Source organism: Boleophthalmus pectinirostris, unplaced genomic scaffold (assembly GCF_026225935.1).
Source record: "Boleophthalmus pectinirostris isolate CB_2022bp ecotype Guang Dong unplaced genomic scaffold, ASM2622593v1 HiC_scaffold_20, whole genome shotgun sequence".
Lineage (NCBI taxonomy): Eukaryota > Metazoa > Chordata > Actinopteri > Gobiiformes > Gobiidae > Boleophthalmus > Boleophthalmus pectinirostris.
The window spans coordinates 25,310,810-25,333,063 of NW_026571153.1; the positions used below are offsets into that span (position 1 = coordinate 25,310,810).

Consider the following 22,254-nt stretch of genomic DNA (forward strand, 5'->3'; position numbering starts at 1 on the left):
TGTGTTGCCCCAGGCGTTTGAGAGCATCCTGTTTTAGTATATGTATTTTTTGATGTCCCAGGCATTTGAGAGCACCATGTTTAAATGCATATACTGTATTTGTTTATGTCCCAGGCGTTTGAGAGCACCCTGAAGTCGTGGGAGGATAAGATGAAGGTGGACCCGTACAGAGCGATCCGTCCTCGTCTGAACTCACAGCAGTCGATGGAGTACCTGACGGAGGAGGAGTGTGCACAGGTGCAACAGCTCGGGCTGGTGGCAGAGACGCTCATCAACAAGTGAGTCTGAGGAAAACGAGTTTAAAGGAGGTTGTGACACTGTTCGTCCACAGAACTTTGAAAGTGGAAAAATGTGACAGTTTATAAGAGGGGGATTTATGCGAAATCGCCTTTTTGGAGGCATGATGGTGAGTGGTTAGAGCAGGGGTGTCAAACATACGGCCCGGGGGTCGGATCCGGCCCTCCAAGACCTTTTAATCTGGCCCTCGGCTGATTTTTTTTAAAATTATATTTTCTATTAAAGTATTGGTAATTTTCTGTGCCGCTTAGCATAGCAGCGTCTCCAGCACCTCTGTGTGTGGACGCCTCCCACCAGAGCAGCACAAATGAAGACTTGCCTCTTTCCAAACGCTCTTAAAGGATGATAGTTTTGACTGTTGACCGTGACACCCTCATCAGCAAAATGTCAAAAATGAGAAAAGTGGAGCCAAGTGCAGGATTTTCCAAGAAAAATTTACTTATTCCTATTTGCATACAAGTTCATGTTAAAACATTGTGTTGAAATTGCATTTTTCTTAAAGTTTAAGGTTGTTCATAATATTATAATATTTTGTAAAATAAAGAGTTCATCAATTAAAAAAGATTTCTGTAATAGATTTGAGTTTCTCTGCACAAATATTTGAACTTATTGTTATTTTTGGGGTTTATATGCCATGAGTTTTCAGATCCGGCCCCTTTAGGATCAAAGTAGGTTGGATATGGCCCCTGGACCAAAATGAGTTTGACACCCCTGGGTTAGAGCAAGAAAAGACCTCAAGTCACCCGGGTCTTTCTGTACAGAGTTTGCATGTTCTCCCTGTGTCTGGGTGGGCTTCTTCTGGGCCCTCTGGTTTCCTCCAGCAATCCAAAACATGCCTCATAGGTCAAATCCTCCAGCTAAATTAGTCCTGACCAAGACTAACTCAAGATCTGGAGATGGGTCCACTTGCGCCTCACTGCTCCTAATCTTTCGATCACTTCTGGGCCCTATTTGAACCCTACTTACAGTTAGCTGTACGAGCCTGTACAATGCTCCACCCACAAGCCTACATCACCCATCCTCCGACATGACCATTTTTCACAAACCTGATACAAAACTGTACACTACAACTTCACAAATCTGATGTGATGTGCAGTAGTTTCATTAGTGGGATCTAAATATGTTATGTGTTAACAGTTAATACAACAGTAAAATGCATCCTCTTTAAACTATAATAGCCAATATAATATGAAGCCTTTGAGAATCTTGAAGCCATTATCATCATTACGACTTCGTCTGTAATCTCTTTGTTTCTCAGCAGCTTTAATGACTTTTACTTTACCACTCCTATTTTTCAATTATCTCAGTGCAACTAATTATCTCCAACAGAACCACACGCCTGAATAAACCAATGTGAAAATATCCACTCTTGCCGTAAAGAGTGGATATGGAACATTTGAGATCGTGTTGACAACAGAAGTTTTCTTACTGTAGTAGTAGTAGTAGTAGTAGTAGTAGTGGTAGTAGTGGTAGTAGTAGTGGCAGTAGTAGTAGTAGTAGTAGTGGCAGTAGTAGTAGTAAGTAGTGGTAGTAGTGGTAGTAGTGGTAGTAGTAGTAGTAGCAGTAGTAGTAGTAGTAATTGTTGTACTTGTAGTAGTAGTTGTTGTAGCAGTAGCTGTTGTTGTTGCTGTAGTAGCAGTTGTTCTTGTAGTAGCAGTTGTTGTAGTTGTAGTACTACTAGTAGTAGCAGTAGTAGCTGTAGTAGTAGCAGTAGTAGCTGTAGTAATTATTGTTGTTGTAGTAGCAGTTGTTGTTGTAGCATTTGTAGTAGTAGCAGGAGTAATAGTAGGAGTAGTAGTAGTAGCATTTCTAAAAGATAATTAACACAAAGATTGGACTTAGCATTGGTAATAAAGATTTTCTTAGTCTTTGCAGTCAGTGACATAGTGTCAGTAGTAGCAGTAGTAGCAGTAGTAGCAGTAGTAGCAGAAGTAGTATCATTTCTAAAAGATAATTAACAGAGAGTGGATATGGTACATTTGAGATTACACTGAAAATAGAGATTATCTTACAGTTTTAGCAGTAGCAGCAGCAGCAGTGCAGTAGTAGTTGTTGTTGTAGTAGTGGTAGTAGTTGTAGTAGTTGTAGTAGTTGTAGTAGTTGTAGTATTTCTAATTATCTCAAAATAACAACACATATCTGAATAAACCAAAAGATATTACCATAAAGATTGGATATGGGACATTTGAGATGGCGTCGACAATAGAGATTTTCCTCGGTGTAAATTTGTTCATCTAATCATTGTAATTAAGCCATTACTGACGATGCAGAAGCATAATTAGACATGTTCCGGGTCTGTAATTATCTCCTCCCTCGTTACAGGATCCGGGAAACTGCGAAGAGTCACAAACTGGTGGAACAGGAGCTGGCCCACGCCGTCAACGCTACTGCTCTGGTGCTAACTGAAGCCAAACTGTCCAGTCCTGAGGTGAGAGAGAGAGGGAGGAGGAGGGGAGGAAGAGAGGGAGGGAGAGAGAAAACAAGAACAAGAGAGAGGTGGAGAGGGAGAGATAGGTGGAGAGTAATCTGGTCCAGGGGTGAGAGAAGAGGGGGCAGACATACGGAGGGAGGGCGGAGAGAAGGAGGAAAGGAGGAGATGAGAGAGGAAAGGAGAGAGGAGGAAGAGGCGGGGAGAGGACGGAGAGGAGGAGAAAAGGAAGAGAAAAGGGGGAAATGGAGAGAGAGCCAGAGACGGAGAGGAAAGGCAGAGAGGGAGGTTTCACTATTGACATCATTGATTTATTATTTTGTGAGGATCCCCATTATCCCCATCTGTCACTAGTTTTCTTGGTTCCTCTTAAATATAACAAGTGCAATCAGAGATATCAACCTGGTCCCCATGAGGCATCAGTGGGGTCAGTTCATCACCACAGAAGCAGCTTTTGAGGAGCCCAGTCCATATGACATGATCGTTATATCCACAGTGCAGTGTGTGTAGCTGTACAGGCCCATGAACATTTGTGTGATATTGGTCACACATGAGAATGTCTGTGTTTACTAGACGAATGAAACTAACGAAAATGTAATTGTTCGTGAGTTCCGTATATGTTAGTTGTGTGACTGTAGATCAGTGTGTTGTGTATCACCAGAAAAAGAAGAAATGGGAACTATTTTCATTCCAATTAGAATTTTAACAGCTACACTGAAAGAGAAAGGAACTGTTATAATTAGTGATTATCTCAAAAACTATTAATATTTTACTATACAAATGCATAGAATTATAAATAATAATTTTTCTGAGACCGCTCCCGTTGCTCTAGCTCGATCCTTCACGGAGTTATGACCAAAAACGGATATTTGACCTTGGTTACCTTGACCGGTTTCAACCTGTAACATCCAGTGTACTCCGGTTATGTGTGTGTCAACTTGTGTGATGATTGGGTGAATATTTTAACCCGCAAATTGCCGAAATTGCCTCTCGTTTATAATGGCATGACCTTTCAATTGACCCGTGTGACCTCAAATGACCTCAGATCGTCACCAAACTTTTTTTTTTTTTTGCGGCATCGGGTACGGGGACACACAGGGTGAATACAAAAACTTTTCAACCCTTCGGGGACCAGGTAATAATTGGACAATAGAAATGAGTTACATTTATTACACCAAGGATAAAATAAAAACGTACAGTAATAAGCTAATGGTTGTAAGGAAAAGGAGGAGAGAGAGAACAAAGAGGAAGAGATGGGTGAGGGCCTGCTTCATGGAGGGTGTAATATGAATTTTGTGATCTATTTTTATAGGTTATGAGGTTTTTATGATTCTCATTTAAATCAGTTCATTTTGCTCTGTGTTTTTGCAGTGTCTGAGCCGGAGCACAGCTGTGGAAATTGTCAACAGCAGCAAAGTTCTTCAGGCTGAGACCAAGATGCTCCTGGAGGGAAAAATACTGGTACAAAAAGATCTGCTTTATGTTTAATATAAAAAAAATACTGGTACTATGGTCTTTATTTCCCAGATTCAAGGAAGCATATGTACAATTTAGATTTTAAATATCATAAACTTGACCAATGTGTGTCCTCAGATATGAGGTTAAAAAAATAAACTTTTACTGATAGCAATTTTAGTGCTTATTCAGTCTTAATTACGAAACTACTGGATCTGATGTCCCATTTGTTTATGTTATAATTTAGTGTTTTGGTTCAAGGCAATTATCCAATAAGAAAGCAGAATGAGCCTCACGAGTCTCTCAATTTACTGCAAGGTTAACAAGTTGGGGTCAGACCCTGCACCAGAAAAGTTACACAGTGCAGCTTTAACACTATATTTGCTTTAAAGTTGCTGTTTGTTGTTATTGAGGAGCTAAACTGACGTGTGTCTGATGTCTCTTCAGTCTAAGTGTGCAGAGGAGGAGGAACTCAGGACCACTCTGAACTCTCTCAGTGCAGAACTCCACAAACTGGATGACATCCACTGGATCTGCCCCCTCATGCAGTGCAACGAAGAGGTACCAGCACACAATAAGCTAACTGGAGGCACTGGTCTGTCTGATGCTCTGCTGCTCAAGTTACACTTTAATAATCTGAGCTTTATGGAAACACAATCTGACCAGAAAGAACTCATTTAGCTGGAATGACAACAGGGAGATTATTTGTGTTGTTAAACAAGTCTCTCACACATACAATCACATGTTATTTAAACGTTCTGTTGTCTGAAACGCTGTTAAAAAAAAAAAAAAATGTTCAAACTATTCCATCCCAATAACCTGTGACCCTGTGTTCAGGACTCTGTGCGCAGCAGTAAGAGCAGCAGCAGCATGAAGCTAAAGATGATCCCCAAAGTGAAGAAGGAGAGAGAGAAACTGCACAAGCAAAAGTCCAACAGCTCCCTGTCAGGTAACATGGATGCCCTCCCAGTGTGTCAGATGCCCTCCCAGTGTGTGTGTGTCAGAGGCCCTCCCTGTGTCTGTGTGGGGTCTTATCCCTGTGTAGCTAAGTAATCTTGCACCCCCTAGTGGTGATCATTTATATATTTTTTGTAATTAATTTTTTGTCTTCGTAGGAACTTTGGAGGTCAAATCTGGCGAGGATTTCTCAGGCAACTGAAGAGGCTCCACTCCGAGCTGCTTTTAAACCAGAACCAGTGGCTTTGTGGAGCGCCCCCTGCTGTCCTCCTGCTGTCACTGCTCACAATGCCATCGGACCTTTGAGCAAGACACTGGAAGTTCAACCACTTCCACTTCTTTCAGTCCGCGGCGTTCAAATCTCACATTTTAAAAGTGCTTTCCGTTGCTGTAACTCAACAGGATTTGAGAGAGCAAATCTTCAAATCGACGAACAAGAAGACGCAAGTTTACCTTTGCATGTGGAATCCGCCATTTTGTTTAGACATTTAAAGTGGTTTTAGTCTTTTAATTTCTCAGTTTTAGCCTTATTTATTTTGCTGTTGCTACTGCCATGAGAACTTTTACCTAACAACAGCGGTATACGAACAAATACATCTCACGAACTTTGACCTAAGTGTTGCAAAAAATATAAACAACCAACGAATGTAACTTGTAATTTATGTGAATAGTCATAATATTGTGATTTTAAAAAGATCGTAACGTTGTGCTAAACTAAAAGTGGTTCTTAATAGACTGTGGTGTGAAATGTACGCTGCGAAAATCTGTAATTTCATGTTGACGTGAAAACAAAAGTGATTCATTATTGTCATATTAGTAAACGGATTATACTTGAAAACATTGGCGGATTTAAAGGCCCTGTACCTGAGTTTTTTCCTTGTTTATTTGAGCAAAATGTGTGTTGCCCCAATACAGACATTTTGTATAAGCAGCTTTTAGTTGGGATGTGCTGATTGATTTTTATTAAGCCGATACGATATCTGATATTTGGCCTGCTGCCGTGGCTGATAATCGATATTTGCTGATACTGATATTTAGCTTTTAAAATCCACAGTAAGGCCCACAAATGTATCTTAATTTAAATTTTCACAAAAATAATAAAACATATTTAGTGGGATTTAAAATATGTAAACATACTTCCCATAGACTGAATACAGAAATGGACATAGCTAACTCATTAGCCGCCACGTTCCAAAGAGGAACTGAGCATGGGCGCGCTTCTGGCTCCATCGACTCTGGCTTCAATTCACTTTGCATTGAAGAACCATCGCCTTTGTCTTTGTAACTGCGATTGTCAAACTCCTCATTTTGATTTTAAAATGTTTGTCAATCAAGTTTACATGATCCTGGTGTTTTTATTTTGACATTTTGTCCATAACTTAAATTCATTCTTTTTTTTTTTCTGAGCCGATATTTGTCCTGCTGCTGTGACCGATACAATATTTGTCTGTTAAAATCCACAGTAACGTCCAGAAATGTATCTTAACTTGTAGTAAAGCTCACAAATTAACATTTCACTCTTGTAAAAACAAAAACAAATGTATGTATCTGAAATTTTAAATAATGAACCTATATATCACTCTTCTTTTTCCATTTTACTCATTAGCCTGTTCACAAAGGACACACAAAATATCGGTATTGATTTGATTTGAATTTGGCCGAAACCTGAATCGATATATCACTCATCCTTAGCTCTTAGTTTCAAAATAAGCCAGCTGTTTACTGTCTGCATCTAAAGCATTTGTCTGATAATCAAGAAGTGTGTGTTAGCATGCTAATTATGTTTAGCTTCACTGCAAAACTCCACTCCGGTCTCTATAAGAGCTTTTCACAACTTTCAAACACATCGTGGTGAATAATTATGATACTTTAAATGCATAAGGTCTGCGAGGAATAACTTTGGACCACTGCAAATGAACCAATTTTTTTTTTCATGTTTTTTAAGACGGTAAAAAATCAGGTACAGCGCCTTTAACATATTAGTAAAAATACTGTATCTCTTATGGAGGATTTCTCAGTCTTTGCAATGATTGTAATTCGAATATATTTGAGTTTTTTGCCTTGTCTGTGGTTTAAAGCTATTATTATTACTAAAGATCTATATTTTTTGTATTTCCCAATGGTACTTCATGGAGCTGATTTTGCTGCTTCCCGTCAGACACTGTGCGTAAACATATGGACATGTTTGTAATGTAAAACCTGTGTCCCCGCATGCTAACCTAGCTAACCTAGCCTAGCCTAGCCTAGCGTCTTTACTATTACGAAGCCTCAATAGTCTTCTAACCACTTTGCAGAGTATTGAATTCTATTTGTTAGTATGTACGTCTAATTATAAATAGTGCAGGACTTAACCCAGGTACAAAGTTGGCAAAAAAGGGAAATAAACTAAAGTGAATACATTTTATCAGCGTTAAAGGGCCCATATTATGCTATTTTCTGATCTAGTATGTTCTAATGTTTCCTCATCACAAACAGACCTGGAGTTGTGTTTTGTTTCATTCACAGGTGTTCCTGAATTCTTCTCTCAAACAGAAAACACTCTGTTTCACCTTGTGATGTCATGTGGCGATACAGGAAGTGCTCCACTGTGTTTTTAAATCACATACACCTTCACTAGAATCGTTTGGGTAATTTCAGTTTTCAATCTCTACTGAACTAAAGGTTAAAGGAGATGTTAACTTGAAAACTCCCTCTTCATGACATCAGAAGGTGGAACGAACAACTCCAGATATGTTTTTAATGATGTAACAACATTATAACATGGCTTAAAGCTCACAAAAGTCAATTTTGTGTAATATAGGACCTTTAAAAGTCTATATAAATATATGCAATTATTACAATTTTAGTTTTAGCTGCATTGTTTGTAATGAAAGGCTTGAATATCATTTGCAAATCTTCCAAAATAAGATAATATACATTTTCAAATTTGATTAAAGTATTCTGTATTTATTTAAAGGTGCACTATGAAACTTTCCTGTAGGGGGGGTCAACTACCTTTCTGTCTCCATGGAGATTGTTTTGCCTGTAATGTTCCATGGTACAGTATTTATTCAATCTATGGTGTTTTTATTGCATTAAAAAACACTGAAAAACTCATTGCTGTTACTGTGAGTGGGCTCGCCTCTCCACAGATCTGACCTGTAACTGGGCCTCATTGTGATGTCATTTAATTGTCTCCGTGGAGATCAAGAAAGTTTGATGCTATGGAAGGTCCATGGAGATGTTAATACTTTGCCTGGAATGTCCCACAGCACGGCATTAAACGTATCTTATTTATTCAGTTACGGGTGTTTTTATCACTCAAAAATCCTGCGGAACATTCCAGGCCAAGCAGTAACTATAATCTCCATGGCGACAAACACTGGGAAAGTTCCGTAGCGCGCCTTTAAGTGTCCAGTTTCACTTCCGCTCACTGATATGAAACGTTTTGAGTTTGTGGTGACTTCTTCTCTGAGCGCGTGTGCCCCCTGCTGACCATTTCAAGCGTTTACGTCACGCCTTGCACTTTACAACTACGCAAACTCAATGGGAAAAACCATACTGTGTCAAAGATCCTTTTATTTTCCTTTTATTGAGAAAAAGATATATTTATATGTTAACAAACTAAAGTGTGGGTGTGAAATGTAACATAGTAAAATTGTACAAAATGTCATTGAGATGTCCTGAAGTTTAAGGCGTTGAAACTGTACGGCTGATTTAAAGCTGCACGACGTAACTTTTCTATGCGTGCTTGATTCCATGGAGGTGTTTTCACGTTTACTAAAATGTCCCACAGTCTGGCATTAACGCTAACTATATCTTACGTGTTCTTATTGCCAAACCAATGCATTGAAAAACATGCATTCTTGCCATCACTGCACTCGCCTCTCCACAGATCTTACATGTAAACACTTACCACTTGCCACACTTCGTCTGACTCCACAGAGACAGACGGGTTTAATGCCTTGTTTTGGAATGTTCCTGACAAAGCAGTATCTCCATGGTGCCACTTAGGAGCGATCCTTCACCAGAAAAGTTCCGTAGTGCAGCTTTAAAACACACTTAAGAGTATTTAAAATGTTGTTCTATGAGAGACGGGGCTAGAAAGAACAGACAGGAGCAGTGTAAAGGAAATATATGTAAGAGTTTGATTTTAAATTTCATAAACTGTGTTCCCAGATACATGTAAACATGTTCTAATGTGGATTTACTCTTAAATACAAAACATTGGACTTATAATTTGATGCGTGTATCCTCTAGGTTGAATGTGCACTGCTGTTTGTAACTTTTTGGTTGGGGGTCCGTCACCTGCTTGTTTCTATGGAAATGTCATGCCTCTGCTCTACTTCACATTTATTCAATTACAGGTGGTTTTATAGCTCAAAAGTACCTAGATAAAACACAAACTTTGACTGTGAGCGGGTTGCCTCTCCACAGATCTGATCTGTAACTTCTGGTCTGGTTTGGTCTCCATGAAAATAGCAAGGTTTAACAGCATATTTTGCAAAAGAATAAGAAGAACGAGATCCGCACTGCAGTTCTTTGAAGCGCCCAAATTTTTATTTCAATTACACCACAATGCGATGTTTCAAGTCTGTCTGAAGAAGGACTTGACCTGAAATGTCACATTGTGGTGTCACTGAAATAAAAATTTGGGAGCTTCAAATAACTGCAAATGCGGATCGCTTTCTTCCTCTTTTGTACAATTTTTGTTTTTGGACCCAGCACGCAGTCGCATTTTTATTGAATGTGCACGTCTCTATCTACCAGTATTAACACCATACTGTGAAATATTCCAGACAAAGTAATAACATCTCCATGGAGAAAAGCATTTCACAGGCCCTCCACCGGAAAAGTTACACAATGCACCTTTTACCCAAGTTCAGTTGTGATTGTAGTAACTTTACTTAACTGTAAGAAACAAGATGCGTACAGTTCCTTTAATAGACTTAAGACTAAACCCAGTGTTTACATGTCTCCTCCCACTACTCCAAAGTTCAAATCTTTGCCAAAAAGACGGTCCCTTTCCCAAATGTCTCATAGATTACATTTTAAAACAAATGCTGAACTGTGTGTGTTTTTATATATATATATATATTCTTCTTCTTCTTTATTTGAACCAATGTTAACTTATTCATTTGATCTTGAGTGCTCTTACTTGTACATTTTAAGTTGGAAAAACAAAAAAAAAAGTTGTTGCCTAAAAACTCTGTAGGGAGCATTGGAATATTTTGTTTTTATGAGTTGTTTATTGTTGTTGTTTTGATTTTGTTTGGTATATTTATATGAAGTGCTTTAAAGACTCCATCAGTGCAACAAAGTAAAGTGTGACAAAAGCAGGTTTAGTTTTACAGTGCTGTCCCATGTTAAAGGTGCACTGTGTAACTTTTCTGGTCTGCTTGTCTCTATGGTCATGTTATTGCTTTGCCTGGGATGTTCCACAGTAAGGCATTAAACAATCTATATCTTGTATTTATTCAGCTGTGTTTTGTTTTCTTTCTCAAAACTATTACAAAAGCTTGTTATTACCCAGTTCTCCACAGATCTGACCTGTAATGTGGCTTGCTTGTCTCCATGGTGTTGTTATTGCTTTGCCTGGTACATTCCACAGTATGGCATTAAATGGCATGACATTTATGTAATTACAGTTTTGTTTTTTTGTTTGGTTTTGTTTTTTTGTTTGTTTTTTTCTCAAGACTAGCACAAAGACATTAGATTACATTATTACCATGAGCGGATCCACTTCTCCACAGATCTGACCTGTAACTTGGCCTGGTGACTTGGCCTGGTGACTTGGCCTCCTTGTCTCCATGGAGATATTTAAATTAAATGCCATACTTTAGAACATTCCATGTAAAAACAACAACATCTACATACAGTAAAACAGGTGGTGGACCCTCTACCAAAAATGTTACGCAATGCACCTTTAAATAATATATGACATGTTTTTTAATTATGACTTGTTTTGCTGGGATAGAACCTGTGGTCAATATTTATTATAGATTTTCATATTGTCTTTGTGACAATATTATTGCTTTGCCTGGAATGTTCCACAGTACGTCATTAAACATATCTAAATAGTCAGTTACGGGTGTTTTTATCACTCAAAAATTCTGCAGAACTTTCCAGGCCAAGCAAAGACTGTAATCTCCATGAAGACAAGCAATAGGAAAGTTCCATAGTGCATCTTTACTTATTAAGTTTAGTGGAAAAGTACAAACATCAATCTACAATCTATGTAATTTTACTTCCTGGTTGGACACAGGCAGCAGATGTGACATACATAGAGATAATTTCAGAAATGTTACCTAACAACCATAATGCCTAAACTTGTCTAATTTACACAATAGGTATGGTTAGATTAACAAAAATTAATTACAACACCTTTATTTTGTTAAATGAAGGTTCAAACTGTCAGAAAAAAGCCTTCTTTGTGCATAAATTGAGTTTTCCGTGTTGATGACAAAGATAGAGTGATTCTGATTTAGAACTTAGCGCTACTTCCTAAATTTTTGTACTTTTTGTCCAAACTTTTCAATTAACTGATATAAAACTAGGATAAATATTGACCACAGGTACTACCCCACAAAACCAAGTCATAATTTAGGAAAACATGAAAACCCGTCATATGCACTTTAAACAATGGGGCTATAGCTTTACAGTGTGTTCCCATTTTAAACACTGGGGCTATAGTTTTGCAGTGCATTCCCATTTTAAACACTGGGGTATAGTTTTACAGTGTGTTCCCATTTTAAACACTGGGGCTATAGTTTTGCAGTGTGTTCCCATTTTAAACACTGGGGCTATAGTTTTGCAGTGTATTCCCATTTTAAACACTGGGGTATAGTTTTATTGTGTATTCCCATTTTAATTACTGGGGTATAGTTTTACAGTGCTGTCCCATGTTAAACACTGGGGTATAGTTTTACAGTGCTGGGCTCCTGTTGCACGGTTGTCATGGAGATGCTGAACTGTCGTATTTCTTGTGCATTCGTGACAGAGTTGGACTCTTTGGAGAATAAACGATTTATTCAAGTGTGAAACTAAACCTGTGTCTGACCTTTTATTGTTTATTTGACTTAGAAAACAGTAAATGTTAGGGCCGAATCAATCTCCAGACAGTGTTTATAGTCTGAGGAAACACAAACATACAAATAAAAACACATTGAATTGTTGCTGTTGAACAAAATTCACCACAAATCTTTATTAAAATCACGATGCTGTACGCTTTTGCTCCGGAAAATTCATAAGACAAATATAATAACTTCAATTTATCTGTTTATCTATCTATCACTTGTACATTTATCTATCTATCACATGTACATTGTAACGGACTAGGGCTAGGATATGGCAGCGATCTGTGCAATCAGAAGAAGGTCCCGCAGGAGTGAAGGTGTGTGAATAAAACAAAGAACACAAAATCAGTTCAAAGATATATATTAATGATATAAATTCAGAGTATAAATATATAAGGGGTATGAATAATAGAAACGTATTTATATTATATTATTATTATTACTGATATGTATATATATATATATATAGGTATGATTTAACAGAAACAAAATAGCACACACACAAAAAAATGACAAAACCAGTAAATGTCTTTTCAAAGTCAAGAGTTCAGTTACTAGGCAGGGGTAGAGGGTGATATAGTCCATTAAAGTTATTGTAATCCAAAAGAGAATAGGGTTCCGTTGTTATGAAAGGGGTGTTTTTATCCTACCGCGATTTCATGCAGCGTTCTGTAGCTCGCCATCCAGTGTAGTGTTGTTGATGTGCAAGAGAATGATCCAGTGTGGGGGGAAAAACCTGACCTGGAACAGGGTCAGTAAAACAAAAATTAGCAATGAAATAAATTAACTTAAATTAGCCTTAGCTGGAGTAATAAACCATTACTAAAGGAAATGAAAATTCAATCACACATAAATTCAATACACACAAAAATAAACATCTGGCTATCATTTGACTAATAATCCATAATACTAATAAACTAAAATAATACTACAAAAATATGATGCACCTTTAACAAATAAATCAATATCAATATCAATAGGATTCATGATCAATTCAGTGTCTTGTTGTTGCGCAACCGGTTGCGTTCAAAATAATCATTGCCGCTTGGCAATGATTATTACACACTTACACAATATTATTTATCCATATTTATCTATCTATCTATCTATCTATCTATCTATCTCTATCCATCCTTGTGTACAATTATAACAATGATCAAAGACAGTCTCAAAATGTTTTATTAATTTTTAATAAATTTTTACAAAATTCATTCTTTACAAAACAAACTTTTACAAACACAACACACACTTATATCCTCATCCTAAATGAACACAAACTATCATCCATCTATGTGTCTGTCTTTCTAATACACACATGTACACACACTTGTAACTTCATCCCAAATGAACACTTACTTATTTTACTTCAAATTTCTATGTTTGAAAATTCATAAAACAAATAAAATAACTTAATTTTGAAAATTTAAGTCAGTAGAAAGATTACAATTCAGATCTGTGTACAATGCCGATGCCGTACTATGGAACATCCCGGACAAATAACGCATCGATGGAAACAAGCAGTACACTTTTACAATTAGAAGAAACAAAAAGGCTACCCAAACAACATTCATATTTAGCATTCAAGTTCATTTAACTCATTGTAACTATACACTGAGGTATTCTTGCCTTTGTCTTGTAAACCACAAACTGTTCAAATGTAGAATTTAAAGATGGATGGAGGGCCAACAGAACATAGGTCATATTTAATACAGATGGGAACAGCTAAAATAAATATTGCTCAAATGCAGATTTTTGTTGTAGTACAGTGAGGTCTTGGGTCTAATCACTAATAGAAATGATCAGGTTCAACATTTGTGAATTATCCTTTAAAGAGGGAGTGTTTCACTTCTCTGGGTTCTTAAAGGTGCATTGCACAACTTTTCTGGTGGAGGGATGGCTAGTTACTTGTCTCCATGGAGATGTTGCTGCTTTCCAGGGTATGGCAACTTGGCAAAATAGTATGGCATCTTTGACGTCTCCATAGAATCAAGCTGGAGACTTCACCAGACCATTTTACAAGTGAGATCTGTGGAGAGGTGACCGTCACAGTCAGAATACATGTTTTTAGGTACTTTTGAGCTATAAAAACACCCAATAATTTAACAAATGTATCTTATATAAGTTTAATACCATATTGTGGGACATTACAGGCAAAACCATAGTATCTCCATGGTAGCCGACTTCCAACCTGAAAAGTTATGCAGTGCAGCTTTAAAGGGCCCATCTCATGCAAAATAACTCTTTTCACATTGTATCTTCTGCACATAAACAAGCACAATTTGGGTTTTGGAACATCCATTACACAATAGTTATGAAATCTTACTGATTTCTTGGAGGCATCACAGACCAGGAACTATCAAAGTCCGACTATTGCTCATCCCCCCGCCCGTCCTGAGAAAACACAGGCTCTGCCCTCCAAACATGACGTAGTCTCTGAGTGAGCCGCCCTTCCTCCGCCCATCTCAGGGAGGGAGGGGGAGACAGATGTGTGCCCTGATAGTGGTAGGAATAAACTTTTATTCATCATGGCGATACAGCTCGTTCAGCCACATGAATCAGACGAGGACTTTGAGGTGCACGAAGCTCAAGCACCGCGTTGACATCAGCTGAACATTACTGATTGGTAAAGTATTAATAACCACTAGAAGATTAACTTATTATATCGTGTACACTGCAGTGTAGAACAATGAGCTTATGCTGTCACTTTTGTTTAGGGTGCGAAGCGCTTTCTGCTACGTCAGATGCGTCATAGGTGTAGCTGGCCATGTCATTGTTGTAGCAGGCTTTAGTTCATTGTCACATGGGAGGGTGCCAGAAATACTACAGAAATAGCTGCAATTTGTTAAAAAAAACCAAAAACAAACTCTGAATCAATCTAAAAACCACTTTGGCGACATATACAAGGCCCACACATCACTCTTAGAAGGTAGAAAACTCTGAACAGTTGATTTTGCATGAGATGGGCCCTTTAACTTCTAACACATAACTTTTTTTTTGCTCCCTGCACTAAGTCACTCCCCTTTCATTCCACATGCATCTCACAAATTAAACTATGGCACATCACATCAGGTTTGTAAAGTTGCTGTGTACAGTTTTGTATCATGTGTATGTATATTTGTATATTTTGAATTGTCGTACAAGAGAATCTCTATAGGGAGAATGTGAATAGGGCATAGGAGAGATCACTAAATTACTCAAAAATGCATGGATGACATCTAAAACCTCTTCAGGCATGTTTTAGATGAGGGGACAATGTTATAACAAGATGCAAGGCTAAAAATACATATATATTTCTTATGAACATTTAGTGTAATGAATAAGGAAATCTGCAGTGGTGGATGAAGTACTCAATTTTGCTACTTAAGTAAAAGTACAGATACAGAGGCAAAAAGTTACTCAAGTAAAAGTAAAAGTATCACAGGAGAAAATATACTAAAAGTATTAAAGTACCAGTTTAAAAATGTTATTTAAGAGTAAAATGAAAAAGTATTTGCATATTTTTGATAAATAAATAAGATGAAAGTTGAAAAATTAAAGTGATTTTGATGAAGAATTTGGCTGATTTTAAGTGATTTGAGTGATTTCTTAATATTTCTAGCTGTTTTTATGTTTCTGTGTATTTGTTTTTTTCAAAATTGGAACGTTAACTTAAATTAAATGTGCTAAAAATAAGTCTCAGCCATTTCAGCAGGTCTCACACCGTAAAGAAAAGTACTTTTTACTTTTCAGTCCAGATTTAAAATGTAAAGGAGTAGAAAGTACAGATACATGTTCTCAAATGTAGTGAAGTAAAAGTAAAAAGTATCCACTGGAAATGTAGAGATATCTAAAATTTGTACTTAAGAATTGTACTTTTACTTTTGTACTTCCACCATTTGAAATCTGTCTCTGCCCTTGTACAACATCATCACATTCAAGAATCTAAAACCAGATATTCACAGTTTTGGGGAAGAAATCTCCAAACTTATGATCCACAAATGCTGAAGCTGAATCGCGTGAACACAAATGACCAGGTCTAGTCTTCCAGGTCGGGCATGTCATCGTATCCCTCTTGCGCATCGATCTGTCTCTGCTTCTCTCTCTCCTCTTCGTCTCTCTTCCTCTTCTCCATCGCTTTCTTCATGTCGGCCTGGACCTGGGCCATCTGGAGCCTCTGCATCTCCTCCAGCTTCTCCCTCAGGTCCTCCTCCTCGCTCTTCTTCACAGGAGGCTCCTCGACTTTGTTCTCGTCCTTTTTGGAGTCGCTGCCTAGAGATGAGAAAAATATGGGAAAATATTGAACTAAAATAATATTAATAATACATAACACATGTACAGGGCTTTTCTTGACAGTCAAAGACATTTCACACAGTTCAAACAGACAAAACACAAATGGAAAAAACAGATAAAAATGAGAATATGGAAAATTTGGTCATTTTCAATCTGGATTTGACAGAAGAGCTAAAAAACAAAGAGAAGTCTCATATATAAGTACAGTAGAAACATGGCCGACTTACCACAGTGCTCTTAGTTTCTTATGATGAAAAATCTGCCCATCTGTCCAACTATCCATTTATCCATCTGTCCATCTATCTGTCTATCTATCCATCTATTTTTCTATGAATCTATATATCTGTCCATCCATCCATCCATTTATCCATTTATCCATCTGTCCATCTATCTGTCTATCTATCCATCTATTTTTCTATGAATCTATCTATCTGTCTATCCATCCATCCATCCATCTATCCATCTATCTGTCTATCAATCTATTTTTCTATGAATCTATCTGTCTATCCATCCATCCATCTATCCATCTGTCCATCTATCTGTCTATCTATCCATCTATTTTTCTATGAATCTATCTGTCTATCCATCCATTCCATGTGTCCATCTATCCATCCATCTATCCCTCTATCTATCCCTCTATCTGTCTATCTATCTATGAATCTATCTATCTGTCCATCCATCCATCTATCTATCTATCCATCTGTCTGTCTATCCATCTATCCTATCTATCCATCTATCCTATCCTATCCTATCTATCTATCTATCTATCTATCTATCTGTCTATCTATCTATCTATCTATCTATCTATCTATCTATCTATCTATCTATCTATCTATCTATCTGTCTATCTGTCCATCTATCCACTTATCCCTCTATCTGTCTATCTATCTATGAATCTATCGATCTATCTATCTATCTATCCATCCATCTATCCATCTATCTATGCATCTATCTGTCTATTTATCTATTTATCATCCATCCGTCCATCTATCTATTTTTCTATCCACCCATCTATCCATCTATCCATCTATCCCTCTATCTGTCTATCTATCTACGAATCTATAGATCTGTCTATCTATCTATCCATCCATCTATCCAAACATCCATCCATCGATCCATCTATCTATTTTTCTATGAATCAATCTATCTATCCATCCATTCCATCTGTCCATCTATCCTGCATCTATCTATCCATCTATCTGTCTATTTATCTATTTATCCATCCATCTATCCATCCATCCATCTGTTGATCTATCTATCCATCTGTCTCTTCCTTCATCCATCTCTCCAGTCAGAGTTTAAGCACATTTCTGGTACATTGTCATAATATCGTCTGATTCATTTGGATAATAAGGAATATTATATATAAGAGTAACTGTTTGTTTGTTTGTTTGTTGTTTGTTTGTTTGTTTGTGAGCACTCACCCCACTCCTCGTCTGAGTCGCTGATGTCGTCATCTTCTATGTCCCAGTCGGGCTGATCCTGCTCCTGCTCCAGGTCCAGTTCTTCTGGTTCTGGTTCTGGTTTGTAGTTTGGATCCTCCAGTTTTCCCCAAGACACCGGGTCGGATTTCCTCATCACGATCTCCACTTTGGACGGGACATAGTTTACGCCGCTCTGCTTCACATCCACCACCTGAGGGCAGCACAAGAAGTACAAGGCAATGAGAGGCAACACATTCACTGCTTTATTTGATCTTGTGCTGTTTATTAGTCATCTAGACAGGTAAGATTAGGCAGTTTAGATTGGTGATTTGTGCTGTGGGTTCCTAAAAACATCAGATGAAAACCTTGTCACCTTATAACTGGGGGATTTCTTATCCAAATTAAAATTATGCAAATTATAATTGATACAAAACTAACTTCTGATCTTGTATGTGACACTGAAAGTTGCAGGGTCATTTGTAATTTGTTGAATGAAAATGAAATGAAGGTCTGAGTTAAAGAGCAGTTTTTGTGGTGGATTTTAGTGCTTTGCAAAAGGAAACAACACAGAAGGAACAAGAGTCTTTCTGTGATGTCCAGAGGGGGGCGCTCTGATCTAGACTTTTATACAGAGAAATGCCAAGGTCAGATACAAGTGCATTAAAAGTGACAGTTATAACAGTGCACAGAGCTGCATGGAATCTGATGTGTTTAATGAAGAATGTGTTTTTCCATTACACACACACACACACACACACGTTTCTGTACTTACCCCCCACAGGTGAAACTCTCGCTTGAAAACCTTGTCATTTTCAAACTGGATTTGACAGAAGAGCTAAAGAACAAAGAGAAAGAAACTAATTAAAAACATATTTGCCCAAGATCACAAGATTAAAGTGCTGTTGTCCTCTATGGTCGAGTACCTAAGTCCAGAAATAATGGGAATTGCACAATGACTGGACTGTGTAATATTTTGGACTGTGCAATGACAGCCTCTTGGGACAACGGATGGAAATTAGTCTTAGGCTACAATCTGGTGTGTTTACATTCATGTTGTTGTCATGTTTGTAACATGCTCTGTCCCAATCAAATAAATAAATAAATAAAGTACAAACATGGCTTCTATAGTCAGTATATCAATCCAGTACAAACATGGCCGAGTCACCACAGTGCTGTTAGCTTCTATAGTCACATACATGAGTCCAGTACAAACATTACTCCACATTCTATTGTGCTCGGTACTTGGGGAAAACCAACTTCCACCTCGAGAAAGTGCAGTGGAACAGCCAGTCAAATCTGGGTTCCAAAACATAAACTCGGTTTGGTGCAGACCGAGTCGGCTGGACATTAAACTTTCTCAAGCATCCATATTTTCCACGACTGTTGCAATGGAACGCAATTACAACGGATGTTGGGAAAACTGACTTGAATTTATCCACTACCCACATTCAATAGAATATGGCATTAGTCCAGTACAAATATGGCCTGTATAATCAGTATATAAGTCCAGTACAAACATGGTTGACTCACCACAGTGCTGTTGGCTTCTATGGTGCTAAACTTGGGGTGGGCGTTCTTGGCGTAAATCGTCACCACCACAGTGTTTGCGGTCTGGTGCCAGTCGTGTCGGCATGCCACCTTCTTCTTATCCTGGAGAGAGAAAAAAGATCCGGCAGAAAATGTATTAAAGGGCACATATTGCATTATTTATTGTCTGTTATAATGTTGTTTCCTCATCACAAACAGACCTGGACTTGTATTTTGTTTCATTCACACATGTTTAACACACAAACCTGCATATTTAGACTGAGTTCTTCTCTCAAACTGTAAACACTGTTCCACCTTGTGATGTCATTGTGATTTCAGCCCTGGAATTGCCAATCTCTACTGAACTAAAGGTCAAATGTAGGTGTTAACTCAAGTCGATGGAGACTGAAGTGCACCCATACTCACTTCCTACTGGCAAAAGGTTAGCTCTGTCCATTTTATATGCAGTCTATGTATTCAGCTCCAGCACAGCGCCCCCTCCTGGTGTAACAGTGTACTTTCTCACCTGTTTCCGGACCCAGCAGTGCTTCCCGGTGGAGCATCCTTTTTGATCCAGAAAAGCGTTAAAGTCCAGAGTTTTGATACAGCAGCAGCTCCAGTATTTGTACCTGCAAAAACATCAACAACATTCATAAGAAACAATAAATAATGAATATAAAACAAATACTTAGCAGCCCAATCCACTCACAAACTACTACCACTCTTGCAGCTACTACTCCTATCACTACTACTACTGCTACTACTACTGTTACTACTACTATCATTGCAGCTACTGCTTATAGTACCACTACTACTTACTTAACTTAACCTTGATTTCTTTCTAATCTGCAAATAAATATATGAAAAAACAAACTTTATTTATATTTTAACTTGAGAGCAGCTCAGCCGTATCATCTTTAATCATCTTATAATTTCTTCTTTTGTCCTTGTTTTTAGACCAGACCTTGTGTTTGTACTTCTGCTTTGTTTGTTCTTCTTAATTAGAACTTTAAAGGTTTATGTAAATGAGTCTAATTACAGCACTTTGATGTTTTTTTGTGTAAAGTTGATTCAGAACTTGTTTAATTGGTTCTTACCCTTCGTGAAAAACAGGGCCGCCCGGATGGTACGTGCACGTCTCTTTTTCCGTGTCGGTGTTTTGGTAGACCTACAATGAAAATAAATAAATAAATAAATAAATAAAAAGTTACACAGTGCATCTTTAATGTAGTGAACTGTTGCAAGGATGCAGTCGAATAACTGAGGACAAAAAAAAAACCTAACAATAATAATAACTAGGAAATAACTAATAATAACAAACAAAAATTAAAATACATGAACTGTTGTTTCAAAAGGCTGAAATATTCAAGTAACTATACTGACCAATGATATCTAATGAACTGCAACTAAGAGTCAATATTTTAGTAAAAATTTAAAATAAAAAAAATAACAAAGGCATGTTCACAAAAATACAGTGTACAATCTGAACAATCTGAATCTGAAAAAAATACAGTGTTGTTACCTGTTGCTCCACTAGATGGTGCTATTGATAAACATTATTAAAACATTCCTCCATTTGATGTGGATTTAAAAATTTGAACTTTTATCACTTCATGATTTCGAGATTTGTCATATTTACTATAAAATCCATTCATTTTCTAAAGTATTAAAAATTTACCAAAAAAAAAATCTTTGTTTATAGTAGTTGTGTATAGAAATCCCAATAGCAGTAAATACATAGGTTAAATGTATGTCTTATTGAAATACACATTATGATCAAATACTCACAGTTTTACAGCCGGCGTTCTTGCAGCGAGTTCCAGGAGTCACTCCTTGACTTTCTGTTCAAGAGAAAAATCCACTTATTAAACTTGTCTATCTATCTAGGATATAATGTGATTTTGAATTATGAATTTTTCATTTTCTAAAACACTGAACAAAAATCATTATATTTAAGATTTCATTACAAATGTTAAAATTTTTTACCCAGTAGGCTCTACTCAAGATTAAGTCACAAGCCAGAAAGACGTTTGGAAACATGCAATGACAGCTTCTGATGGGCTCTGTTCACTGTAGTAAGTCTGACAAAATCTAGGAAAAATTTAAAAATGTCCTAGTTTTCTACACCTACATGTCATTGTAGTGTTCAGTTATGTCCAGCTAATCAACGATTACATCCACAACTCAGTTTTCATCATTTCCTCACTGACACACAACTCCAATCACACTGGGTTCATGCGATTAGAAGATGTGAGGCACCAAATTCAAGATGATTCCAAACAGCACACATGTATAGAGTCTTCATTTCAGTGGATTTGATCACAGTCGGTCGGCGAGCCCAGTGTCAGGAACTACACTGGAAGTTATAATCGCATCTTTCCAAATGTCTTCCTGGTTTGTGATGTAAGCGTGAATAAAGCCTGTTTTTTCCAATTTTTTTATTTTAAATTAAATTCAAAATGAAAATTATTTCCTTATTTGACATTCTGACATCACTGTTACCTAGCAACCAGATATTACTCTGGGTCAAAACTGTAATGTACAAGGCATAACCTGTATATACAAATGGACAAACTAACTCACTGGTCTCTGCATTATAAATAGGAGGTTTTGCATAATACACTTGAAATTAAAACTCTCTGTGTGTTCGTACCTTTCTGCTCCTGCTCCTGTTTCTTGCTCAGGTCCAGTTTCTGCAGGATTTGCTCCAGAGACGCAGTGGTTTTATGAGGCAGAATCACCCTGGGCTCATCTGAACTGCAGTAGCACAACACCACCACCAGAGGTCACCACAAACACCAACACAAACACATTCACGTTCTAACTTTGTGATCCTGGATGT

The 22,254-nt window shown here is 37.5% G+C and overlaps 2 protein-coding genes across 3 annotated transcripts in view; one reads left to right on the top strand and one right to left on the bottom strand.

Annotated features, from left to right (window-relative positions):
- si:dkey-172j4.3 (diacylglycerol kinase eta) overlaps positions 1-10,784 on the top strand; it is a 103,227-nt gene extending 92,443 nt beyond the window's left edge. For both annotated transcript variants that reach the window (XM_020917760.2, XM_055156272.1), the window contains 6 exons: positions 115-278; positions 2,620-2,725; positions 4,097-4,186; positions 4,628-4,741; positions 5,018-5,129; positions 5,296-10,784. In XM_020917760.2, coding sequence (XP_020773419.1) covers positions 115-278; positions 2,620-2,725; positions 4,097-4,186; positions 4,628-4,741; positions 5,018-5,129; positions 5,296-5,339 — 630 coding nt within the window. In that variant the 3' untranslated portion in view covers positions 5,340-10,784. The remainder of the gene's footprint in view (positions 1-114; positions 279-2,619; positions 2,726-4,096; positions 4,187-4,627; positions 4,742-5,017; positions 5,130-5,295) is intronic.
- Positions 10,785-15,039: 4,255 nt separating this feature from the next.
- zgc:92429 (uncharacterized protein LOC445063 homolog) overlaps positions 15,040-22,254 on the bottom strand; it is a 12,058-nt gene continuing 4,843 nt past the window's right edge. The window contains exons 5-12 of the mRNA XM_055156280.1: positions 22,066-22,169; positions 21,201-21,253; positions 20,510-20,580; positions 19,939-20,041; positions 19,416-19,535; positions 18,658-18,720; positions 17,886-18,096; positions 15,040-16,440 (exon numbers count right to left, since the gene is read on the bottom strand). Coding sequence (XP_055012255.1) covers positions 16,208-16,440; positions 17,886-18,096; positions 18,658-18,720; positions 19,416-19,535; positions 19,939-20,041; positions 20,510-20,580; positions 21,201-21,253; positions 22,066-22,169 — 958 coding nt within the window. The 3' untranslated portion in view covers positions 15,040-16,207. The remainder of the gene's footprint in view (positions 16,441-17,885; positions 18,097-18,657; positions 18,721-19,415; positions 19,536-19,938; positions 20,042-20,509; positions 20,581-21,200; positions 21,254-22,065; positions 22,170-22,254) is intronic.